The sequence below is a fragment of the Carassius gibelio genome, chromosome B14 (genome assembly GCF_023724105.1).
Source record: "Carassius gibelio isolate Cgi1373 ecotype wild population from Czech Republic chromosome B14, carGib1.2-hapl.c, whole genome shotgun sequence".
Lineage (NCBI taxonomy): Eukaryota > Metazoa > Chordata > Actinopteri > Cypriniformes > Cyprinidae > Carassius > Carassius gibelio.
In genome coordinates, this window is record NC_068409.1 from 23686447 (window position 1) to 23707088 (window position 20642).

Sequence of the window (20642 nt, forward strand, 5' to 3'; positions counted from 1 at the left end):
TGTTGACTTTAATTTCTCTACTTCGCTTTTGTTTTCAAAGAGCAATTACTAACATAAACACACTTGTCCTGATTTCCATTTATCACGGTAGCCTTAACTGAAACACGGTCTATGTATTTGAACCATTCATTAAAGACTCCTTCAGTTCAGAGATTATATACTTTATATTTAATTCCATGCAGTTGTGTTCGGCATTCTCATGAAAGGAGCCCAGTTGTGGACCCAGTTTGGTGGTTATTTCTCTCTCCATGCACATTTCTTAAGGAGAGGCAGGCCAAGTAAATGGATCCTTTGGGAGGGATAAATAAACATTACTTTATCTTGTTGTGCGTGTCCTATACCCCAGAGCCCCGCTCCAGCAGCACCACTTAATAGTGTAAAAAAAAAAAAGTAATTATGGCTGGCTGGGCCTGCTCACGCTCAGGAATGACCTTGTGCTGTTAGAAGCCCTCTGTATCAAAGCTGGGCCATCAGTATTCCCGGCCCATGAGCCACCTCCCAATCCATTACATCTTAAACACATCAAATTAGACCAGGGGGTCAACGCATGTGGAGTCAAACCAAACCCAATCTACAGGAATCAGGCAAATGTAGAGTTGGTGGTCAAGTAGTTCCAGTGGACTGCTGATCTCATGTGACCTGCAGCACACAGCAATGTTATTTTAATATCATAGTAATATCATAGTTTTATACGTACACCTTAGTGTAAAGACAAATTCCCACTATTAGCTAGTTGTTTATAAGCATGCCCATTATTTACATATTGGCTTTTTATTAGTACTTATAAAGCATATATTCTGCATGACCATATTCTACATCCCTAATCCTACCCAATACTTAAACTTAACAACTACCTTATTAACTAGTAATAAGCAGCAAATTAGTTTGTTGAGGCAAAATTCATTTTTTTCTTTTTTATGACTTTAATAACCCTGGCACACAGTCTGTTTTTTCCCTCTCCTTATTTTCATTGAGGCACACAGTTCAGTGATGTGGAACTCAGTGAGTGTTTGACAGGAAGTGATATCATAGTTGAGCCTTTGTGATGTCAAATTTTAACATTTTGCAGGCACACTAAACGGGTCATGGGTTACAGCACAGATTGGGTGTTGTAGTCAGGCAAGGTTTAAAAAAATATGCTTCCTGTCAAATGTGTGCATATTTCCCATTTATTATTATTATTATTATTATTATTATTATTATCATGCACATTTTATCTACATAATAATGACAAAATCAAAACTATGAAAATATTAACTCAGATGTGTCCAAAATGTTATCTGTAGCTTAAGAATATCTTTAGCTTAACATGTCTTAAACAGTTTTCCATTAGATTTTTTTTTTTTTTTATCCAACATCAGGAGATTGCACATTCAGGCTTTCCCACATAGTAGTCCTTTTCCTTCCTCTATCTCTCTATTTCTTCTTTCATTCTCTTCGCTCACTCTCTCACTCATCCCTCATGTTAGAGTCCATTCCCCAGCTGGTGGGGAGAGGACAGATCTTCTGTCTCCTGTCAGTGGGGCTAAAGAGGGCCACAGTGTTTGATCTCAGTCCCTAATGAACCACATGGACATTGTCTGAATACCTTCCTCTGCAGTCCCACAGTCTGAACCCTGTGCTACCACACACACACACACACGCATACTTGCAAACACACACTCCCCCTCCATCATGTACTGGAGCACTGTGCTGACCCACTAAAGGGCCCAGCAAACATGTGTTGCTACTCGTCCCTCCTTACGCTGATAGGGACTATTACATTACTGGCTCATTGATGTCACTGATGAAGATATAAATGTACCCTTATAATGACAGATACAAATAAAATATAAATTGCTAGACATTTAAAATAGCACATTGAAAGTTCCCACGGTCATCTGGATATATATATATATATATATATATATTACATTTTACAATTGTGATTTCCATTTCCAAATTCATACAGTTCATTCAAACAATCAATAAAATATTGTTAAAAAATTGTTAAAAATCAACATGCCATAGGAATCAATTTGTCAAAATATTCGGGAACCCTGTTTTTGTCATTTGCTTGTCAGCTTCTCTGCAGAAAGAGAAAAAGTTAAATGCACCCCATGATGATTATTTTTCTTTTTCTGACATATTGGAACAGTCTGGTAATTCTCATTGAAACTGGGGCAGCATGTTGCTCACATATGCTCTCTGTGATCTTAACCTTGGCTTGATTTGGATTCATTTTCCTGGGCTGATGATGAAGCTGAATGTATTAGGTGGGTCATGGTCGGGGTCACTTGTCACATCTTTCCCACTATTTTCAGTGCAAAGGAGGTAGATCTGAATACATTCGTGGCCACACTCCCCAGAGAGCCCGCTTAACGGCCGCCCATATTTTTAACCGAATCTTTACCTTTTAATGAATAGGGTGGGATGGCCCACAAGTGAGCCTCACTCTATTAGAGGTGCTGAATAAAACAGGTAGGCAAAACTACTCGGTGAGACAGCTTCAGGGTCAGGTGTAGGGGAAGTCCCAGAGGAAGCAGTTAGATGCTTGTTTGGTTATATTAAGATACTGAAGTACGTGCCCACTTTTTCAACAACCCCACTTTAAAAGCAAAATGACATATTAAGCCTTGTTTTCAGAGAAATCTAACCAAATTAATTGAGGTTCATGATTATAAACAGAGAAAAAAATCTAATTGGGTAAGAAAAATAGCCATATTAAAAAAATATATATATGAAGCAATATAATTTTTTTATATTTGCCCTATTTGCTTTTTTCCCTTTAAAACCTTTATACATTTTTTTTATATTTGTCTAAATACAAATGTTAATATATTGGTCATTTTGCTTCTCAGTCTTATTTCAAGAATGTTAACCACTCTTTACTTAAAGACATTTAAAAAATGCTCTGCATGTGTGTGTGTGATATGGAGGATTACAGGTAGTGTAGGGCTTAGTGTACTTTTGGCTTCACCAGAAGCATATGCTATCACTTAACAACCCCCAAGCTCATGTTAGGTCTTTCTTGACAGATTTACATTTTTCTATATGAAAAAAATGAAAGACTGATGAATAGAAAATGACTTTTTTACCCTCAAATGTTGCCCTATATAGTATGCACATGTCAAAAATAGAGCCAACACACAGGTATTCATTGTGTATGCCAACTTGGTTAATGTTCATCTCCAGAGAATGCAGATCACAACACACAAACATGTACACCTTAAGTCCTGGGCCTTGACAGGTTGGCATAGAGAGAGAGAGAGAGAGAGAGAGAGCAGGGTGATCCATCATGGTGAAGTCAGCTGTCCGGTGCTGCCTTCTCACAGGTCAGCCGATCGAAGGCACCACAGCCCTCACTTTATTACTGCTCGCCCAACAATAATTGAGTCACCACAAGGTGGGAGAGGCAGCCAAGGCTGCACAAGGAAAGAGTATTGAACATGGGAAAGGTAAATGAGAAATAATTTCTTTGTGTACCTATACATGTCCGGCCAGTTGTCGGGACAAGGCTGGTGTTAGCAAATGGATTTTACCCTGATTTCCTCGAGTATCTGAGGCTGTATGCATCTTTCCCTGTATTCCCTGTATTCCCCTCCCTATTTCTGTCCCTCCTCCTCTCGTTCAAACACTCTCAGCGAGATATTAACAGCGTCGGCTACCGTGCCCAGCCACTCATTTCAGCACTATTGATTTTGCCCTTTATTGAGGCAATAACAGTTTGTTGACGGCACTTCTCTAAACTGCTGGACTCAATCACAGGTGAGGGCCAAGTGTGGAACACGGCAGGTTAACTTGTTTCTCTCAGTCCTTGAACAAGCTTACTACTATGTTATCCAGCCCAGCAAATTTATTACGCAGCAATAGTTCAACAAGATGGTTTTTTATATTTTTTTTAAGAAAAGTTTATTGAAATATCACATCTGAAGTACCATATAACAACACGATTTTTGCACGTGTGCAGTGATAGTAATATAAGGCCCACAAGGACCCACTGAATGGACCTTTGACTTCCCAAATATTGTTTAAAATATATGTATTATTATGTATATAAGTGTGTAAATTTTTCATATATTATTTCATATTTTAAATGGATGTTTATATATACTGATTAATATAATACATTACAAATAATTTATTTTCTTGTTTATTGTAGAGTTTATATATTTATCTATTGTATATGGAATCATTTGAAGGAGAAACTAATAATTGAATAGTGGAATCTTTGTCCCAGAATGCACCTGGCCCATATTCAGCACATCTAGGCTGCGGCCTTGTTTGGTCTCTCTCCATCTCTTCTGTCAGCGTTGTTTCCCACATTTTCCCTGTCACTTCACATCCACCTGATCCCCCTTGGCTGCCTCCACAGGGTCCAGAATTCAATCTGTGCTTCCAGGAAAAAATCTCCTGCTTCTGGGTAACACTGCAGCACGCTCTTTATATTTTGCTGGGAAATCCATAAGGCCGCTATAAAATATCTGAATATGGATCTAGTTAAACTTAACCTGCACAAGTTATTCTAGGCCAGCATTGCAAATCTCAAAGCAAGTAAAGACAACTGTAGCAAAACTATTTAAAAAATAGTATTCGTTATATAAGCAATTGAGTCTTTGCAAATTGTTGGTGGCTGCACTCCACTGTCGTACTGTGCAGATGTGGACAGACAGGTTATTATTGACTTTCAGAAAGTAACCTTTGGGGCCCGGAGAGAATATGAATTATGCAATGAAGCCACACTAGTTAAAGAGCACAGTGACTGATGTTTATGATAGGAAGATATTGATGGAAGGAAGATATGGGGGGGGGGGTTGGAGGGAGACTAAGGATATTTGATTTTGCATTAGATAAGCTCAGTGGATAAGCCTCCATGTTAAGCAATACATTTGACAGAGTGAGCAAACTCAAATCTGCGGAAGTCAAAGAAGTGTGCATCAGCTGTGCTCACACTCATGTAACGGACATTCTGCTCTAATTCACATGTGATTCACCATGTCTACGCAATACGATGGCCACATTCACTCAATGCACTCTTGCATAAATCACAGTTTACCTTACGCAAAGGTAATTAACACATATGTACCTTAAAAAACTTGCAGTTGTTACTGAATTAATCATTAACTGTCATACATTATAACAACACAAGCCATATTTTTTATGAACCACTGCACTCATAAGGTTCCATTTACTTACTGTCATATATTTACGATTACTATGGTAAAGGCACTTTTCTGTCAGATTAAAACCTGACACATTATTCTGAGAACTGTCACGGTTGTATTGACTCACTTTTGGAGTATCGTATCTCTTACATCAGCGACAAATGGTGTGTTTGAAACTGAAGATTAGATTATTGTCAGGATAGGGAAAGGCTCACTATAAGATAGCCCTCATTCATCAAAATGGATTGCAGCCTTGGTGGATATAAACAGCATGACATTACACACCAGTGTGGTCACAGTTTGAGCCAAGCATTTACAGTTATTGAAAACAGATAGAGGCATATGAGTTTGTGTGGTTAGATTGCAAAGATTATATGTACATCCCACTTGGATTGGGTTTGCATTTAGTGCACCATATATAGAGTATATGCTGTTCTTACATGCTAGAAATTAGTTTTTTAATGCTTGCATTAAGGCTGTCAATTTAACTTTAAGTGCATGGTTAACAATATTAATGATTAATAATATTTATAATCTGTTATGTTTATAAATATTTAATTACCAAAATTAAAAATGTGGTTAGTTGATCTAAGCAAGGTTTTTTTTATGCTATATATTCAGTAATATGTAAATAAGATAAAAATACATTGACTCCTGATTCAGTGCTTTACTACTCTACTACAATGCTTTAAATAATCTCCTTTAGGGGCGTTTCCCCTAAATTTGCATATCATGTAATTCATTTAATAAAAAATGTTAATCACCTGACAGCCTTTGTTTCCATGAGATGCTGTGGACTGAAGGACATATAAGATATATTTATTTTGAGACTGCACAGCAGCAAGTGTGAGGGACCTCAGTTAAGCTACTGTAATAAAACCAGAATCTCCACAAGTCCAGCAGTCCATGAGGTTAGGGAAGCAGAGCAGGAAGTATGACATCATCACTGGGCTCCGTTCCGCATGAGCGACGCCGGTGACCCTGCTGGTAATACTGCTCTAATAGAACATTAGGAGATGATAAAATTGCAAATGAACAAGCACAGGAATAAATTTGTCATGTTTTTACAGGCCTGGCTTCCTTGTAAATGTGCAGACGCCATTGCCTTAACATTCCAGATGTGACCCGGGCCTTATTTCATTTTTTCAGCAGTCCCCTTCCTAATGAATGTATATCATATTACCAGCCACCATAATTTACACACAGGAACAGATTCAATGTCCGGCACACATTAATGTGGAGGCTGGCCCTAACGGTGCTGCGCTGTGGGCTATTTTGTTATTATATTCTTCAAAACACTACGCCTGGGGTTGTTTGCTTGCACACATTCACATTTATACTTGCTTATGTATTACTATGAATGTATATATACATCTCAGCTTTCACGTTGATGGGAAACAAGGCTGGAAAACACCTGTCAGGGTGCTAAAGACACTCCAAATGGGTCGAAGCAGAGATCGGGTCCTCGTAGCTCACAGCTCATGGAGAAGGGGGAGGATTGAGTATGGGTTATGATGGCTCTGACTGATAGACAGCTATACAGACACGCAGATCCGAGATCAGGTTTCTTTCCTGTTTACCGCTCCTGGCTCCCTGCTTGGTCCTTACTGGAAGCCCTGCTACTCACCCAGGAAATGGGCTCTGCTTCCAGACACAGGGCCACCACACACGGCCCGTGCTAATAGCATTTATTTGTTTATCTGGACAAACTTTTGGCCCCTTCCTTATTGGATTTGCCCTCTCAACAGATCTCTCCCCCACCCCCCAATATCGTAATGACAGGAGATTGATAGGTAAGGATGAGACCTTCTAACAAAGGCAAGTGAGTGCGAAAAGGGTAGAAGTAGAGGAGAGGTGGACTGGATAAAATGACACAGTGCTGGTGCAGCAGGGGACCAAGCCATAGACTAATGCTTCTCATCCCTTATGTTCTTCCACCATCCCGCCAAGAAGAGGGTAAAGGAGAAGAGAGTCCGTCGGAGTCACACATCCATACTAAAGCACCACTTTAGGCCTCCCCAGGCTCCCGCACTTCTCTCAATCACCCAGCCCAAGCCCGGGCGAGCGAAGACGGGCGCCTCCCCCGCGAAGCACCCCTAACGAGGGGTTAACGCAGTGCCAGAGCTCCCATTATTGAGTGAATTTAGCACCTTGGACAGCGCACTAAAAATCTTTATTGCTTTGCTGACCCCCTCGTCATGTTCGTGCCTGTGTGTTGCATCTGGGGCCGCCGGGGGGAGGCGGGGGGCCTGATTGAAAGGCAATATGTCGGCTAGCAGGCAGGCACACATGCTCGGGGGCTTGTTCACAGCGAGGGTTATACGCCGAGGGTGAGAACAATTTTCTGGTTGTCGCACTGCGAGCTTATTTCCTCAGCACCGGCACATTAACTTTTAAAAAGGGTTCCGCTGGAGCTTCAGGGTTTAAAAAAATGAAGAGGAGAAGAGGGCTTGGAAGAAAGGAAATGAATACACAGTGTAAAAAACACTGTGTAAATAAATGTTTAATGTGTGAAAAGGATGGTAATAAATAGATTTTCGGTTATGGAAGTGAAAGTCGATTACCTGGAAGGAAAATAGCGTTACTGTAGCTCTTGCCTCCTGTGGAGCGGTCGTTTGCATGTACTAACATGCATGTATTTGCTTTAAATGTGTTTGTATTCATGTATTATACATGGAAACGGTGGCAGTATTGTTGGTAGGAAGAGCTAGATGAAGTACAGGGCTGTTAAAGTGTTTTCTAAGATGTATACTGTACCTTCTAAAAATGGTAGGGGAGTGGTGGTCAAGGATATTGGCTAGCAATTCAAAGGTTGCATGTTTAAACCCTGTCAAGAGCAATCTAGCATTTTGTCCTTTAGTAAAGCACTGAAACTGATGTTGTTCCAAAGGGACTGATCCTGTAGTAATTGTAGTGTAAGTTTGTTTGTGTCTGTCGAGTGTCTAGTAACCAATTAGACTGGAAAAACTGAATGCAATGTGTTGGCTTAATAAAAAAAAATAATTAATAATAATAACATTGCTTTCTAAACTACTTAAAATGCTTAATTTCATAAAATAATAGCATATGATTAAGACTTGTTTTCAGAAAATGTCTATAAAATGTTTTTGAATCTTTTTTTTTCTCCATTTTCTCCATTATTGTTTTTCCATTTTATCAGTTATAATATCACCAATTGTCAAGTAAATTGGTCTAGTTATGAAGATTATGTTTTGTGTATTTAGCATCAAAACTGTCTTGGAAATCTAAAGTGCCACATTTGTCTTTTCTGTCTTATAGGAGGTGATTCTGAAGAGGGCAGCAGACCTGGTGGAAGCTCTGTATGGGATGCCACACAATAATCAGGTGAGATTCAGTTGAACACAATGAAACGTCAAACCATAAGCACTCAGAGACAAAAAGGGCCTCATTCGGTATCCATGCATATACATGTATTTGTTCATAAATGTGTTTAGGTACATATTCATGTAGAAATCACAATTAAAAAATAATTTGGGTGTAAAATATATTTTTAATTTACTATGACATTTTATAATTTTTAGAAATCACATTCTAAAATTACCTTAAAAAGAAGTAATCTGTTAAGACCGTTTTTAAAAATACTGCATATTATTAGATATTGAAAAACTCTTTTCTAAAATGAAAAGTAAAATTTAGCTACACATCCTCTCAGGCAAGAGTGCATGTGCATAAGAGAGATCAAACTGTATAATTAGTAAAAGAGGCACAATGTGTTATAGGATCATTGTAAATAATGCCATGTTCCACATTTCAGTGGTTTAATTGAGCAACACAATTAAGCATTTGTTCTCAGTTAAGGCCATTTTAGAGCTTTAAGACTATAGAATTGTTCTCTAATATTCCCTAGCATTTTCCCTCAACATAAATCCCCCAATATAATTCCTCCAGAACTCTCTCTCTCATTGGTTTGAATGACCACAAGGGCATCTTCAATGTTAGATCAGTTATGAACTGCGAGTGAGGGCATATGCTCATCGATTGAGAGCTGAGCATGAGTGCAGCGATGCTGAATTATTTAGGCTGGGTAGTGGATGGAGCATGACTCCAGTCATCAACCCACTCAAAGAGCTCTCTCTCAGGAACCCTTATCCCCCCAACCTCCTCACGGTCCTGTAGTCTTTATGAGGGGAAATTATGAGACATTAATTTTCGATCAAAATGTGCAGCCCCCCTTCCCCAGCCACCAAAACTAGTGTCTTTTCTCTAGCTGGGCTGACTATCAGATAAAGATATCTTTAATGATTCTACTTCTAGATTTTGTTCTTTTAGTATTAAAAAAAATGGACTCTCTTATTCACTGATTCCTTTGATCTTATTTTACCAAGGTGAATTTTATCTGCCAGCTCATAGGTTGCCCGTGCTTAGATATAATCATCTTAAGAAATAATTGCAGTGGGTATTTTTTTTTTGGTTTTTAAATTGTTGTTTATTTATTTTTATTTTTTTAAGTACTATTTTCACTTTTATTTTTTGATGATTTATTATTTCTTTTTCATTTAATTTTAATTTTTATTGGTTTCTGTTTTGTTTATTTATTAACATTATTTATTGATCTGTTTTGTATATTATACCATTATTATTTATACTGAATGATTATTTTTTAAGGTGACTGAATTCTATATACATAATTTTTTTTTTTTTTGGCTAGATAATATTCTTTTAATCATTGGTCCATTTTTGTGTTGATCCTAACAGGAGATCATTCTGAAAAGAGCGGCGGATATCGCAGAGGCGCTCTACAACGTCCCACGTGGACACAACCAACTGTCAGGTCTGGCCAACAGCTCAGTCCACGCTGGCATGATGGGAGTCAACTCCTTCCACAGCCAGCTCGCTGTCAATGTCTCTGAGTCCATACAAGGAACCAATCAGGGTGAGCAGAGATGCCACCAATCTTATATTTTGACCATTCACAAAAAAAGTGATTGACTATGAGAGTTTGCGTGTGTGTATGAAAAGAGAGAAATTAATGGGCAAATTCACTTGAGCAATTATCAAATCATTGTCTGTTTTCCATTTGTCTCCCTTTTATATAAGAGTGATTCTGTCTCAGTAAATTGTGCCAGATCACGGTATTCAGTAGTCTGCTGCGTCCTTCAAACCTTAGGCAAGTAGGTGAAAACTAGCGAGATAGACAGCATGCAGACAAATACAAGCATTCAGCAATGCTCCCTGAACCTCCAGGCTCCTTTACCTCACCTCAGCATTCCTTGGCCTCTGTGACAGTTAATGATTTGTGTTAAGTCAGCAATAATTTATCAGTCGTCTGATGAAAGGGAGAATGAATAGTAAGCAGAGCAGAGATGAGCGCTGCCTTTGTACCAGACAGCGGGGACTCCTGGAGCGAGAACTTCCTGCTGCTTTCACCCATGTCAGCGTTTAATGTCCTGATGTATATTTATAGTCCATATCATCCTCCTGTCCTGTCTGCCTCCGTATGCCACTGACACACACATCTTTTTTTAAAGGAATAGTTCACCCAAAAATGAGATTTCTCTCATCATTCATCCTCATGACATTCCAGACGTCCATGATTTTATTCCTACCCAGTAACAAAAAAGGAGGAGTTTAGTAGAATGCTCACAGTGCTCTTTTCCATAAAATTTAAGTCAGTGATGACCAGGAGCTGATTCTGTTCATTTCTAAATATATTCTTTTCCTCATTATATGTGTGTTTCAGGTTTCAGTCGAAACACAAGCAGTGTATCCCCTCACGGTTATGTACCCAGCACGACCCCCCAGCAGAGTAGCTACAGTACCGTCTCTACTAGTATGAATGGATATGGCAACACAGGCATGACCACGCTGGGAGGTTCGCCCAACTTCCTCAATGGCTCTGCTGCCAACTCTCCTTATGCCAGTGAGTACTGATCCTCTCTGTTTTTCTCTCTTTTTTATATTTTTCAAAATTACCATTACCATTCTTTTTTTTCCTTTTATTTAAAGAAATGGTTACTTTTATTTATTTTACATTCAGCTGTTCTTTTGAACTTCCTATTCATCATATAATCCTGATCAACTGTGATTATTATAGGAAATGTTTCTTGAGTACCAAATCAGCATATTAGAATGATTTCTAAAGGATCATGTGACACTGAAGACTGAAGTAATGATGCTGAAAATTCAGCTTAGGGAATAAGATTCATTTTAAAATATATCAAAATGTAAAATAGTTGTTTTGAAATGTGACAATATTTTACAATATTACTGTATTTTTACTGTATTTTTGATCAAATAAATGCAGCCTTTGTGAGCATAAGAAGCTTCTTCTTACTGACCCCAAACGTTTGACGTGTGTGTGTGTGCGCGCGCGTGTGTGTATGTATGTGTGTGTGTCTTTAAGAACAGAAATCAAATCCTATCCACTCTTTTCTTCAGTCATGATCAGACGCTGTCTATAATGCTTAGCCATTCGTATAACACCAATCTTCTCGCGCGGCTTCTAAATTAAAGCGTCTTAATTAAATCAATAAACTAATTGCGGGAGAAGCAATTCAACTTCGGTACTTTGATTCCGTGATGTTAACAAGTATTTTAACAGGCTCACTGACTCCATGCTGACACTTTCAATCAATGCGAGAGAGCAGGCTTTGTGGACTCCAATTTTCATTAATTGATTAGTTAGGCCTTCATAAATGGATTATGACACTATCAGGAGAATTTACTTGGGAAAGTGCCATAAAATTTAAGCGCAGAATAATAACAACAATAAAGGTAGAGCAGGATATAAGAGAGCAGCTGAAATACGACAGGAGTAATTGTAAAATCGTTGAGGGGGAAAATGCTCTTAGGGTATTAATAGACAAAAGGAGAGGCAGTAGAGATGGGACAGGGGAGGGACCTGTGCTAATGTTGTTCTGAGAGGAGCAGACTGCATCTGTGAAGCACTGTGAACCTCCAGTCAAGGAGTACTATATATGTTTATATTACACAGGTATTTGCCTATAATATGAGAGGTATAAGTCTATAAGATATATAAGGTCTATAAGGTATCCTCCCTAAACCCTTTCCCCTCTCTCGTTCATTCCCGTCCCTCAGTTGTTCCTTCCAGTCCCACCATGGCCTCCTCCACCAGTCTTCCCTCCAACTGCAGCAGTTCCTCAGGCATCTTCTCTTTCTCTCCGGCCAACATGGTGTCTGCAGTCAAACAGAAGAGCGCTTTTGCTCCCGTCGTGCGGCCCCAGGCCTCGCCGCCCCCCACCTGCACCAGTGCCAATGGAAACGGCCTCCAAGGTGAGAGGAACAGCAGAATATAAAGCTTGACCTATATATGCATACTGTATATTCACACACACGTGCCTTCAAAAACGTGGGGTTCCGTAAGTTGTTTTTAAGAAGTCTCACCAAGGCTGCATTAATGTGATCAAAAATACAGTACAACTGTAATATTGTGAAATACCTTTTGATATTTTAAAATAATTCACTCCTGTGATGGCAAAGCTGAATTTTCAGCATCGTTATTAATGCTTCATATGATGCTTCAGAAATCACTCTAATATGCTGATTTGCTGCTCAAGATACAAATATCATCATTATTAATGGGGAAAATGTTGTGTTGCTTAATGTTTTGATGAAAACAGTGATCCTTTTTTCAGGATTCTTTAAAGAACAGACAAATCTGAAGAACAGTATTTATTGCAATCTATTGCAATAATGTCAAAGCCTGTACTGTCACTTTTGATCAATAATGTTTCCCTTTTGAGAGAAAAAGTACTTCTTAAAATAAAAATCTTACTGACCCAAACTTTTAAACAATAATGTGTGTCGGTATGTTTGTGTATATTTATATTTATATATGTATATAGTTTTTATACCCTTTTTATATGGATTTTGCTGTGCAGTGTTGTTTCAAAGCACTCTGTTATAAAACCAAGTGAGCTGCCTCCAAAATTACAATAAGCTAATTATGCTGCCTTCGAAGGGACCTAGTTTTGTCTACTTTTTTGTCAAAGCAGAGCACTGTTTATATAACACAATGAATCTGTGCCTATGTAAAGCTTTCCAAATAGTCACTTATGAGGTTGAAAGGCATCTGTCTAAGTAGGCATTTGGCAGTGATGCAACTCACTTGTTTTGAAACCGAGCTGAAGTGTCTGATCTACAGCCTTCTAACACTTAGACAGCTGTCAGTTTGTCCTAACTTGTGGTAATTTGTTTTTGTATTTGCTTCTCTGACCCAATTCCTCTTTTTGTACTTAAAAAATAACTCTCTTTCTCTCTGTTTCCATCATCTTCCTTCCCCTTCCCCTGCTTTCTCGCTCTGCTTCCAGTAGATCAATCTTTTGTGGACTCTAGCAAGTACTCAACCGCCAGCTCCCTGCAGGGACTGGCCTTCTCCTGAAGTATGTTACACTTGTCTCACACTCTTTCTTCATCATCCTCTCTTTCTATCCATTAAGCCATCCATCAGCGTTACTGTCAGAGCATCCTCTGCCTTCATCCTCCCTCGTTCTCCTCTCTTCTGCTGGGAGCCTGCTGCACATCTTGAAGAGCATGCCATATGTGTTTCATTTCCTGCCTGACTTCCTGTTTCCTGCGTCAAATCCTCCTCAGAGTTTGTTTTTTGTTCGCTTGTGTTTGTCAGTTAACCAACCATACGTCTGTTAACATCCATTAATATAAAATTCTAAAAGCTGAATATTTAGGGCTATTAAAATTTTCTGCGTTTTGGGCATTATTTTCATGATTTTAAATTTTTTAATATGGACAATATTTCATAAAGTAATAAAGTAATCCTGGCCATTTTGTTTGATAAAAATAAGCCTACAAATGTTTAAAAAATGCCAATAAATAAATACGTGGATTTTAATATATACTGACAATTGCAAACATGACACAATGTAAACAAATGTGTTAATGGTCCTACATTACATTATTATTATTATTATTATTTATTTATCTATCTATCTATCTAGTTAGTTAGTTAGTTAGTTAGTTAGTTTCAGTTAGGGTACATTCCTTCATCTTTTTTTTTTTTTTTGAGACTCAGCCAAATAGTAGCAGGCTACATAAAACCAGTTGTGTGATATCTATAAAGACATATGTTCACTATTTTCTGAAACAAAGCCATAATCAGCTTCCTCTGATTTATGACAATTACTCTGCACAGCATTCGGCCCCGGGTGTTGATCTGAAATATCTAGACATCCTCATTGAGACAATATTAAAGTAATTGAGCGTTTGAGGCAGACATCTCTTATCTGCGAGCGTGGAGTGCTTCCTCTCCGTATGTTGATATGCACTCAGCACTCTGACCCAATGACCGATTGTCGGTCACCACTCAATTTTTTTTTTCCATTCCAAATGAGGCAGAGACACTCAGGAAATAACCCAGGAATTAGAGATGAGGGACCAGCGAGAGGAAATCAATAGGAAGCCAATATGTTACATGAAAAATCTGGTGCGGTGATGTGGCCTGCTGAAAGTTGGGAGTGATGGAGAGAGAAACCCGGCTCAGTGCTCATGGGACTTCCTCCTTCTTGGCCAATAATGAACAGAAGTGATACTAATGTTTGACTGAACATTGTTTAATGTTTGAGAGCCAATATTATTTATCTAAGCTTAAGCTATTTTTGTTTAAATGTTGGCAAGCCAGTTAATTTCGGTCAGACTATGTATACACTGCATGCACTTTTCATTAGCATAGCTGTTTGTATGTAATTTGTCTCGTAAAAATGATGTCCGCATAAATGTGCGTCGGTCCCCATAGGCACGTGAAGTAAACACTCAGTCGCTCATCGAAACAGGCGAAACGCTACAAGGTCAAATAAAAACTGCTTTAAATGACCTGTTTTTATTCAAGTCAAATATATTATTTAATATGACTGGATTATACTGGATTACACCAATGGAAGTCATTTTTAAGGGTAAAAATAACTTCAACTGCATGCATACACTGAGTTTGTCCTCTACGCTCTTCATGTAAATGCAAAATCCCTCCGACTGTAAGAATATCCTGACCGTCTCCTCCGAACCCTTGGAGCTTTGTCCTCATGGGAGAGAAGCATTAGCTAATGCGTTGCCAAGCCGTCCTATAGTGTTATCACTAATTGGATTGATGAATTGTTCATATAATGGCTCCCTGATGGGGAGACTGATATACAGCCTGTAAAGCAAGTCACTATTTATCCTGACAATGACTCCAATTAAACACGGCCGACCTGCAACCTTAGGTGGATCATACGGAATAAAGATTATCCTCATCCACTCACAGGGAATTGTACATCCTTCTGATTAATGCACAACTTCGGTGTGATCGAAAGCACAGAGAATTATGGAATATACTACTGCATCCATTTAGTCTCTCCATCCCTCCTTCAGTTGATTGAAGCCATATTGTACCCTCTTATTTGAATGTGATCCATGAGCATTGTCTTAAGCTAACCCTTACATTTCTTTGCACAACATTTCAGTAAGCGCATCAGGATTAAAATCATTCATTAAAACTAAAACTATTTCTAAACTCTCTCTCTCACACACACACAAGAAAATTATACGTTTTTGGCAACTAATGGAAATTATTTGCATTATTTGAAGTCCTAAACTTAAAAAGCAATACGATTTTTCTCTCTCTTTGTGCAAGGTCTTATTTGTTCATATCATTTGAGTACGATGTGCTTTCCAGATGCTTTTCTTTTGGTTTTGTTGCATGACAGATGAAACCAAACAATCCCATGTCTTACTCTTTTTCTCTCTCTTTCTCTCTTCCTGTGACTATAGCGATCCCAGGGATGATTGTTCCTCCCATGTAGGGGCTCCTGGGCCGCTGAAGAGGCACATTTGATTTCAGCTCTGACCAGAGAATCTACTCTCTAGGCTGAAGGCAATTTCTGGTGGAGGAGACATGAAAACTAAAGTTTTAAAACTCAGGCCTTTTGACAAAGGAATCTCATTTCATGGGAAGAAATGGTTTGTTTGCTTTTGTTTTTAAGCTGTTCTGGACTGCTGTACCGAAGGACTTCACCCCCGTGTTTTGCCCATGCAGAAAGGAGAGATGTAACTCCTTTTTATTTTGTTCATGGGCTTTTTTGATGAATTGAATGATCACATGCCTTTTTTACAGACTGTATCACACAAACATGACACTTTAGGAGCGGGTGCATCTGTAATGTTTCTTGGAGCAGCGACGGGCAACAGCACAGATCTCTGTTAATACTGACCAGTTTTTATATAAATAGACACATTGGTGCAAAATCCAACTGAGAGCAACGGCCAACCGTTTGAACACAGAAAAAAAAGTTTTTTGTTTTTTTTTTGTCCCAAAAAAAGAGAAGCCAACAAAATGTTTGCCATAATATTGTTTGTTTTCATACGAAATGAAATTGTAGCGCCATACTCACTTGCCTATTGTTTTTTTTTATTTTTATCATATGTCATACAAAGCATTTGGGTACCAGTTGGTTTGAATGGCTATGATGTAGGAAAGTTATTTAAGAGTTATTAAATGCTGTCATGCTGTAATTTTTGAATGTTCAGATCCATCCTCAAAGAGAAGAAAAAGTGACCCAATTTCCACAACAAATCAGAATTTATGTTCTTGCAAATATTTGCTGCTAAATAGAGCAGAGATATGCAGTAAGCAGATGGACTGAAGGAAAAAGACCTCAGTTGCCATGCCATTTAAATTAAAAAAAAAATAACTTTTGAATTTTATGTGTGCTCAAAGAATGTGCTGATTAGTTTTTTCTTTTTAGTTTTTGCTTTGTCTATGGAAAAAAAAATGAAACTGTGATATATACATTTTAATGTGTTTGGTTTGCTGTGTTTGCTAGTGAAGGATACAGGTTAAATGAAGTATAAGAAGAATATTATTTCAGAGCCAACGGTTAAAGCAACCCATTTTTTTCCTTTTCTATGTGTTTCTTTGGCTTGTTTTGGGGGGACATTACTTGAATTAGCTAAGTATTTTCATGTTTAGACAGCATTGTAGGAAGGATGCTTTCCAAATGTGTCAAACACCCAACACCCAGCAATTTGATTGGCTCACTTTGGTAGTCGTCTATTTTTGTACATATACTTTCAGTTGCCAAAGTCTTTGTTTTATTTGTATTTATCTCAGAATGGCTTATGGCAGCTCATAATAATACTGACAGTCGGTTCGTTGCATAAGTTACACAAAATCTCACCAATTTCAGCAAACACAAATCATGGATTCTGGACAAAAAGAGGGGAGTCTCTGTAAAATATCCATATAAATAATGTATGTATATCCAGATTTTGTATATTGCTTTTCTCCCCAAATTCACTTTGATTGTGGAAGGTTTTTCGTGATTGTTTATCCATCTGTTGGCGTTTATCACCGGCATTGTCTTTATTGTTAATGTCTTTGTTTGAATTTAGGTCCATGTTTTGTATCACGTCAAGCTTTCCATTTTTATTTTATTCGTAAAAAGCCATTGTCTATTTTTGTATAATTTGTAAGTTAAAAAGCAATTGTTTTCTTTTTGGAATTTTTTAATGTATGGCAAAAAAGTAGCATCTCAGCATTTAGTTACGTAGATTATATATATAAATATATATTATATATATATAAATATATGATGAATATATAAATCTATATCTTTTCCTTGAGGCTGACAGAACCTGTACTATTGTAATAACATGCATGGGCTCTTCTCTGAGAGTGATGGTTTTATTTTGTGTGTCAAACCTAGAAGGACGTGTTTGATGAAGTTTTAATCCACGCTCTTTTCTTTCCTCTTTTATTTATCTGATTATTTATGCCAGCTTATAGACCTGTCTATTCCACTCTCTCTCACACATATATCAGTACCAGCAGTATTGATGCCTTAACAATGCAAACCCATAAGCGTAAAAATCACTTGTACAGACTTCACAACCACCACTACCAGTAACAGTAGCCACAGAGTTCCTTAAGGGATTTCTTTCCAGGAAAAAAAAGCACAAATTGGTCTGTTTTACCTAAAACGAGAAGGGTTAAATTAATTATTTGCCCTTTTTCTGTTGTTTGTATTATGAAGGATAATGAGAGAGATTATATTTTCTGTGTTGCTAGTGCCATGGGTTGCACTTTCTTGTTAATTTAAAGCAAAAGGCTGCCTTTTTTCATTCGTTTATGTCCGCTGCGTTCTTGAGAGCTCAAGCCATATTCTACAGTGTCACCGTTCACTCTGAGGGGACGTTCGCTTTAGCTGGAGGTGCATGTGAACCTGCATGTTTTTGGGTCGTGCCATAGCACTTTGTATGGTATCATTGATGTATTTCTCACCCTGAGCAAAGTGAATCCATATCAGAGCACAAGGCCTTGCCCCCGGAGCTGAGGTTCTGACTCCCAGTCTGTAACGCTGTGACTCGAGTCTAATTCTACTGTCAGCCGAGTCGGCCCTCGAGGATCGTCTTCAGGGCTCTTTTATCAATGGTTTAAGTGCTGTCTTCTGTAATGTGTGTCTGCGATCTGCCATCTAACAGAAAAATGGCTTTTAATATGCTGATGTGTGAGGACTTTTGATCAGAAATGACTGATGATAGACCATTCATGATGTTTTTCTTTTCCATTTGTGGCTTTGTTAGCAGCTCCAACGCAATGAATAAGATGGACTCCTTATAAAATGAAAGCATTTGATTGGACACAAGACTCGAACCAAAAAGCTGGTCTCCTTTTTTCCTGTCTCCTATTCTTGTGTTTGTTTGTTTAATTTTTTTTTTTTTATTATTTTGACTGAATACACACTGAACCGTTCTATTGATAGGAAAACTCAAGACAAAAACTACTGTATAGATTGTTATCATTTTTGATGAAAGCTGTAAAATAACTTTTCAAAGTTCACAATATTAAATTAAAGTTACTTCTTGTCTGTGATTTCTTTTTTCCTGGAGTGTCTTTTTTTCTCCTTGATCCTTTCTTCCAGAAGCAGGCGTTTGGGGGCATGTTAGGAAAATAGATGTTACAAAGTAACCCGGCATGTTATTTTTGTGCCATCTTATTGCCAACAGATGTCTGATTGTTCGTTATCTCTGGGGAATGATCTCTCCTTGGGCCCAGCCCACATTCCTTCTACCCCAACCCACTAATTCCCCTTTAAGTAGCACATTTTAATTAGCCCCATTCATTAAATTATTATATACCTGATAGCATAATGAATGTGGGCTCAGACTTTCACAAACATGATAAGATGGGCTCTTCAACTTATTAATTGAACTTTCCATTGCATTTAATTGACTCATCATTTGCATTTACGGTCATCAGCAAAAACTAATCTCTCTTTTTTTTTTTTTTTTTTTGCATATTTAATTTAAGATGCTCTTGATCTGATTAGCTTATAAAAGTCACTGGCAAGATTCTGCTGACCCGATTACATGAGGGCAAACTCCACCTCAGCTTAAAAGAGCTTCATATGACCCTGAAACATTAGTAAAAATCTAAATCTAGCTCATGGTTTCAGTGGGAATTGCTGTTGTTTTAAAGCCAGAATCAGTGGTTGTCTGTTTGCTGAAATAAAGAGGCCACAATTATTAGATTGTTGGTCCCACTTTATATTAGGTAGACTTAACTACTATGTACTTACGTTTAAATTAATATTTGATCCAATGCACTTATTGTGTACATACATGCTTTTACATTGTACTTATATATAAAAAAAACCTGCATGTAGTTACATTTGTAATTAATTTCTGTACTTAATACAGAGATAATTACATAACATAATTACATTTTTGACCCATCCCTTACATCTTAACCCACCATTAAACATACCAATACCTCATGCAAGTACATAGTATTTAAGGACACCTAATATAAAGTAAGGTTATGATCCACAATGCACTATTTAAAAAAAAGTTTTGTAATCAGTGTTGCCAAGTCCGCGGTTTTCCCTCGGAACTGGGTTATTTCAACACTGTTGCCAGGGATTGTTTTAATGTCCGCAGGCTTAAACAACCCCATGTGATATTTAGACCATAAAATGCTAATTTAACCAGTGGAACCCTCTGTCAAAAAAATTATTTTACCCCCCAGAATGCATCCCTCCTCGAAATGGCATGGGCTAGTTTTGAGTAGCAATTGAGTAGGTTTTATTGTGAAAACCTGGCAACCCTGTTTGTAATGGGAAAATGTGATTAATATAAATAATTTATTTTTCAACTATTTTGAAAAATAATCTAATAAAAGCTGCTCACGCTCACCAAGTCTGTATTTATTTGATCAAAAATAAGTAAAAACAATAATACTGATAAATATAATTAAAATTTAAAAATAAGTATTTTAACATATTTTACAGTATTATATTATTTTTATTATTCTCTCTCTCTCTCTTTTCCTATTCATTGCTCAGTCTTGCCAGAAAGTTGATTCTGAGTCAAGTCTGATCTTTGAATTCTTTATATTGCCACCTAGTTCTAATGTCTGAGTGTTTTGGAGTCAGTAATTGTCAGTTTTATGTCAGTATTTTTGTTCAGCTGGCTTCTGTATGGAGGTAAGATGGCAGAGCTTTGTACAGCCATTAGCTAATGGATTATTGA

The 20642-nt window shown here is 37.8% G+C and overlaps 1 protein-coding gene across 5 annotated transcripts in view; it reads left to right on the forward strand.

The window, feature by feature from the left end:
* Positions 1–18984, forward strand: part of ebf1a (EBF transcription factor 1a) — a 114962-nt gene extending 95978 nt beyond the window's left edge. Inside the window, exons 12-17 of one of the 5 annotated variants that reach the window (XM_052574814.1) lie at positions 8424–8489; positions 9861–10038; positions 10846–11025; positions 12204–12398; positions 13436–13507; positions 15885–18984. In XM_052574814.1, coding sequence (XP_052430774.1) covers positions 8424–8489; positions 9861–10038; positions 10846–11025; positions 12204–12398; positions 13436–13506 — 690 coding nt within the window. In that variant the 3' untranslated portion in view covers position 13507; positions 15885–18984. Of the gene's footprint in view, positions 1–8423; positions 8490–9860; positions 10039–10845; positions 11026–12203; positions 12399–13435; positions 13508–13564; positions 13858–15884 lie in introns of those variants that run through there. The other 4 variants (XM_052574815.1, XM_052574816.1, XM_052574813.1 and 1 more) reach the window with 4 other exon arrangements.
* The last annotated feature ends 1658 nt before the right edge of the window (positions 18985–20642 follow it).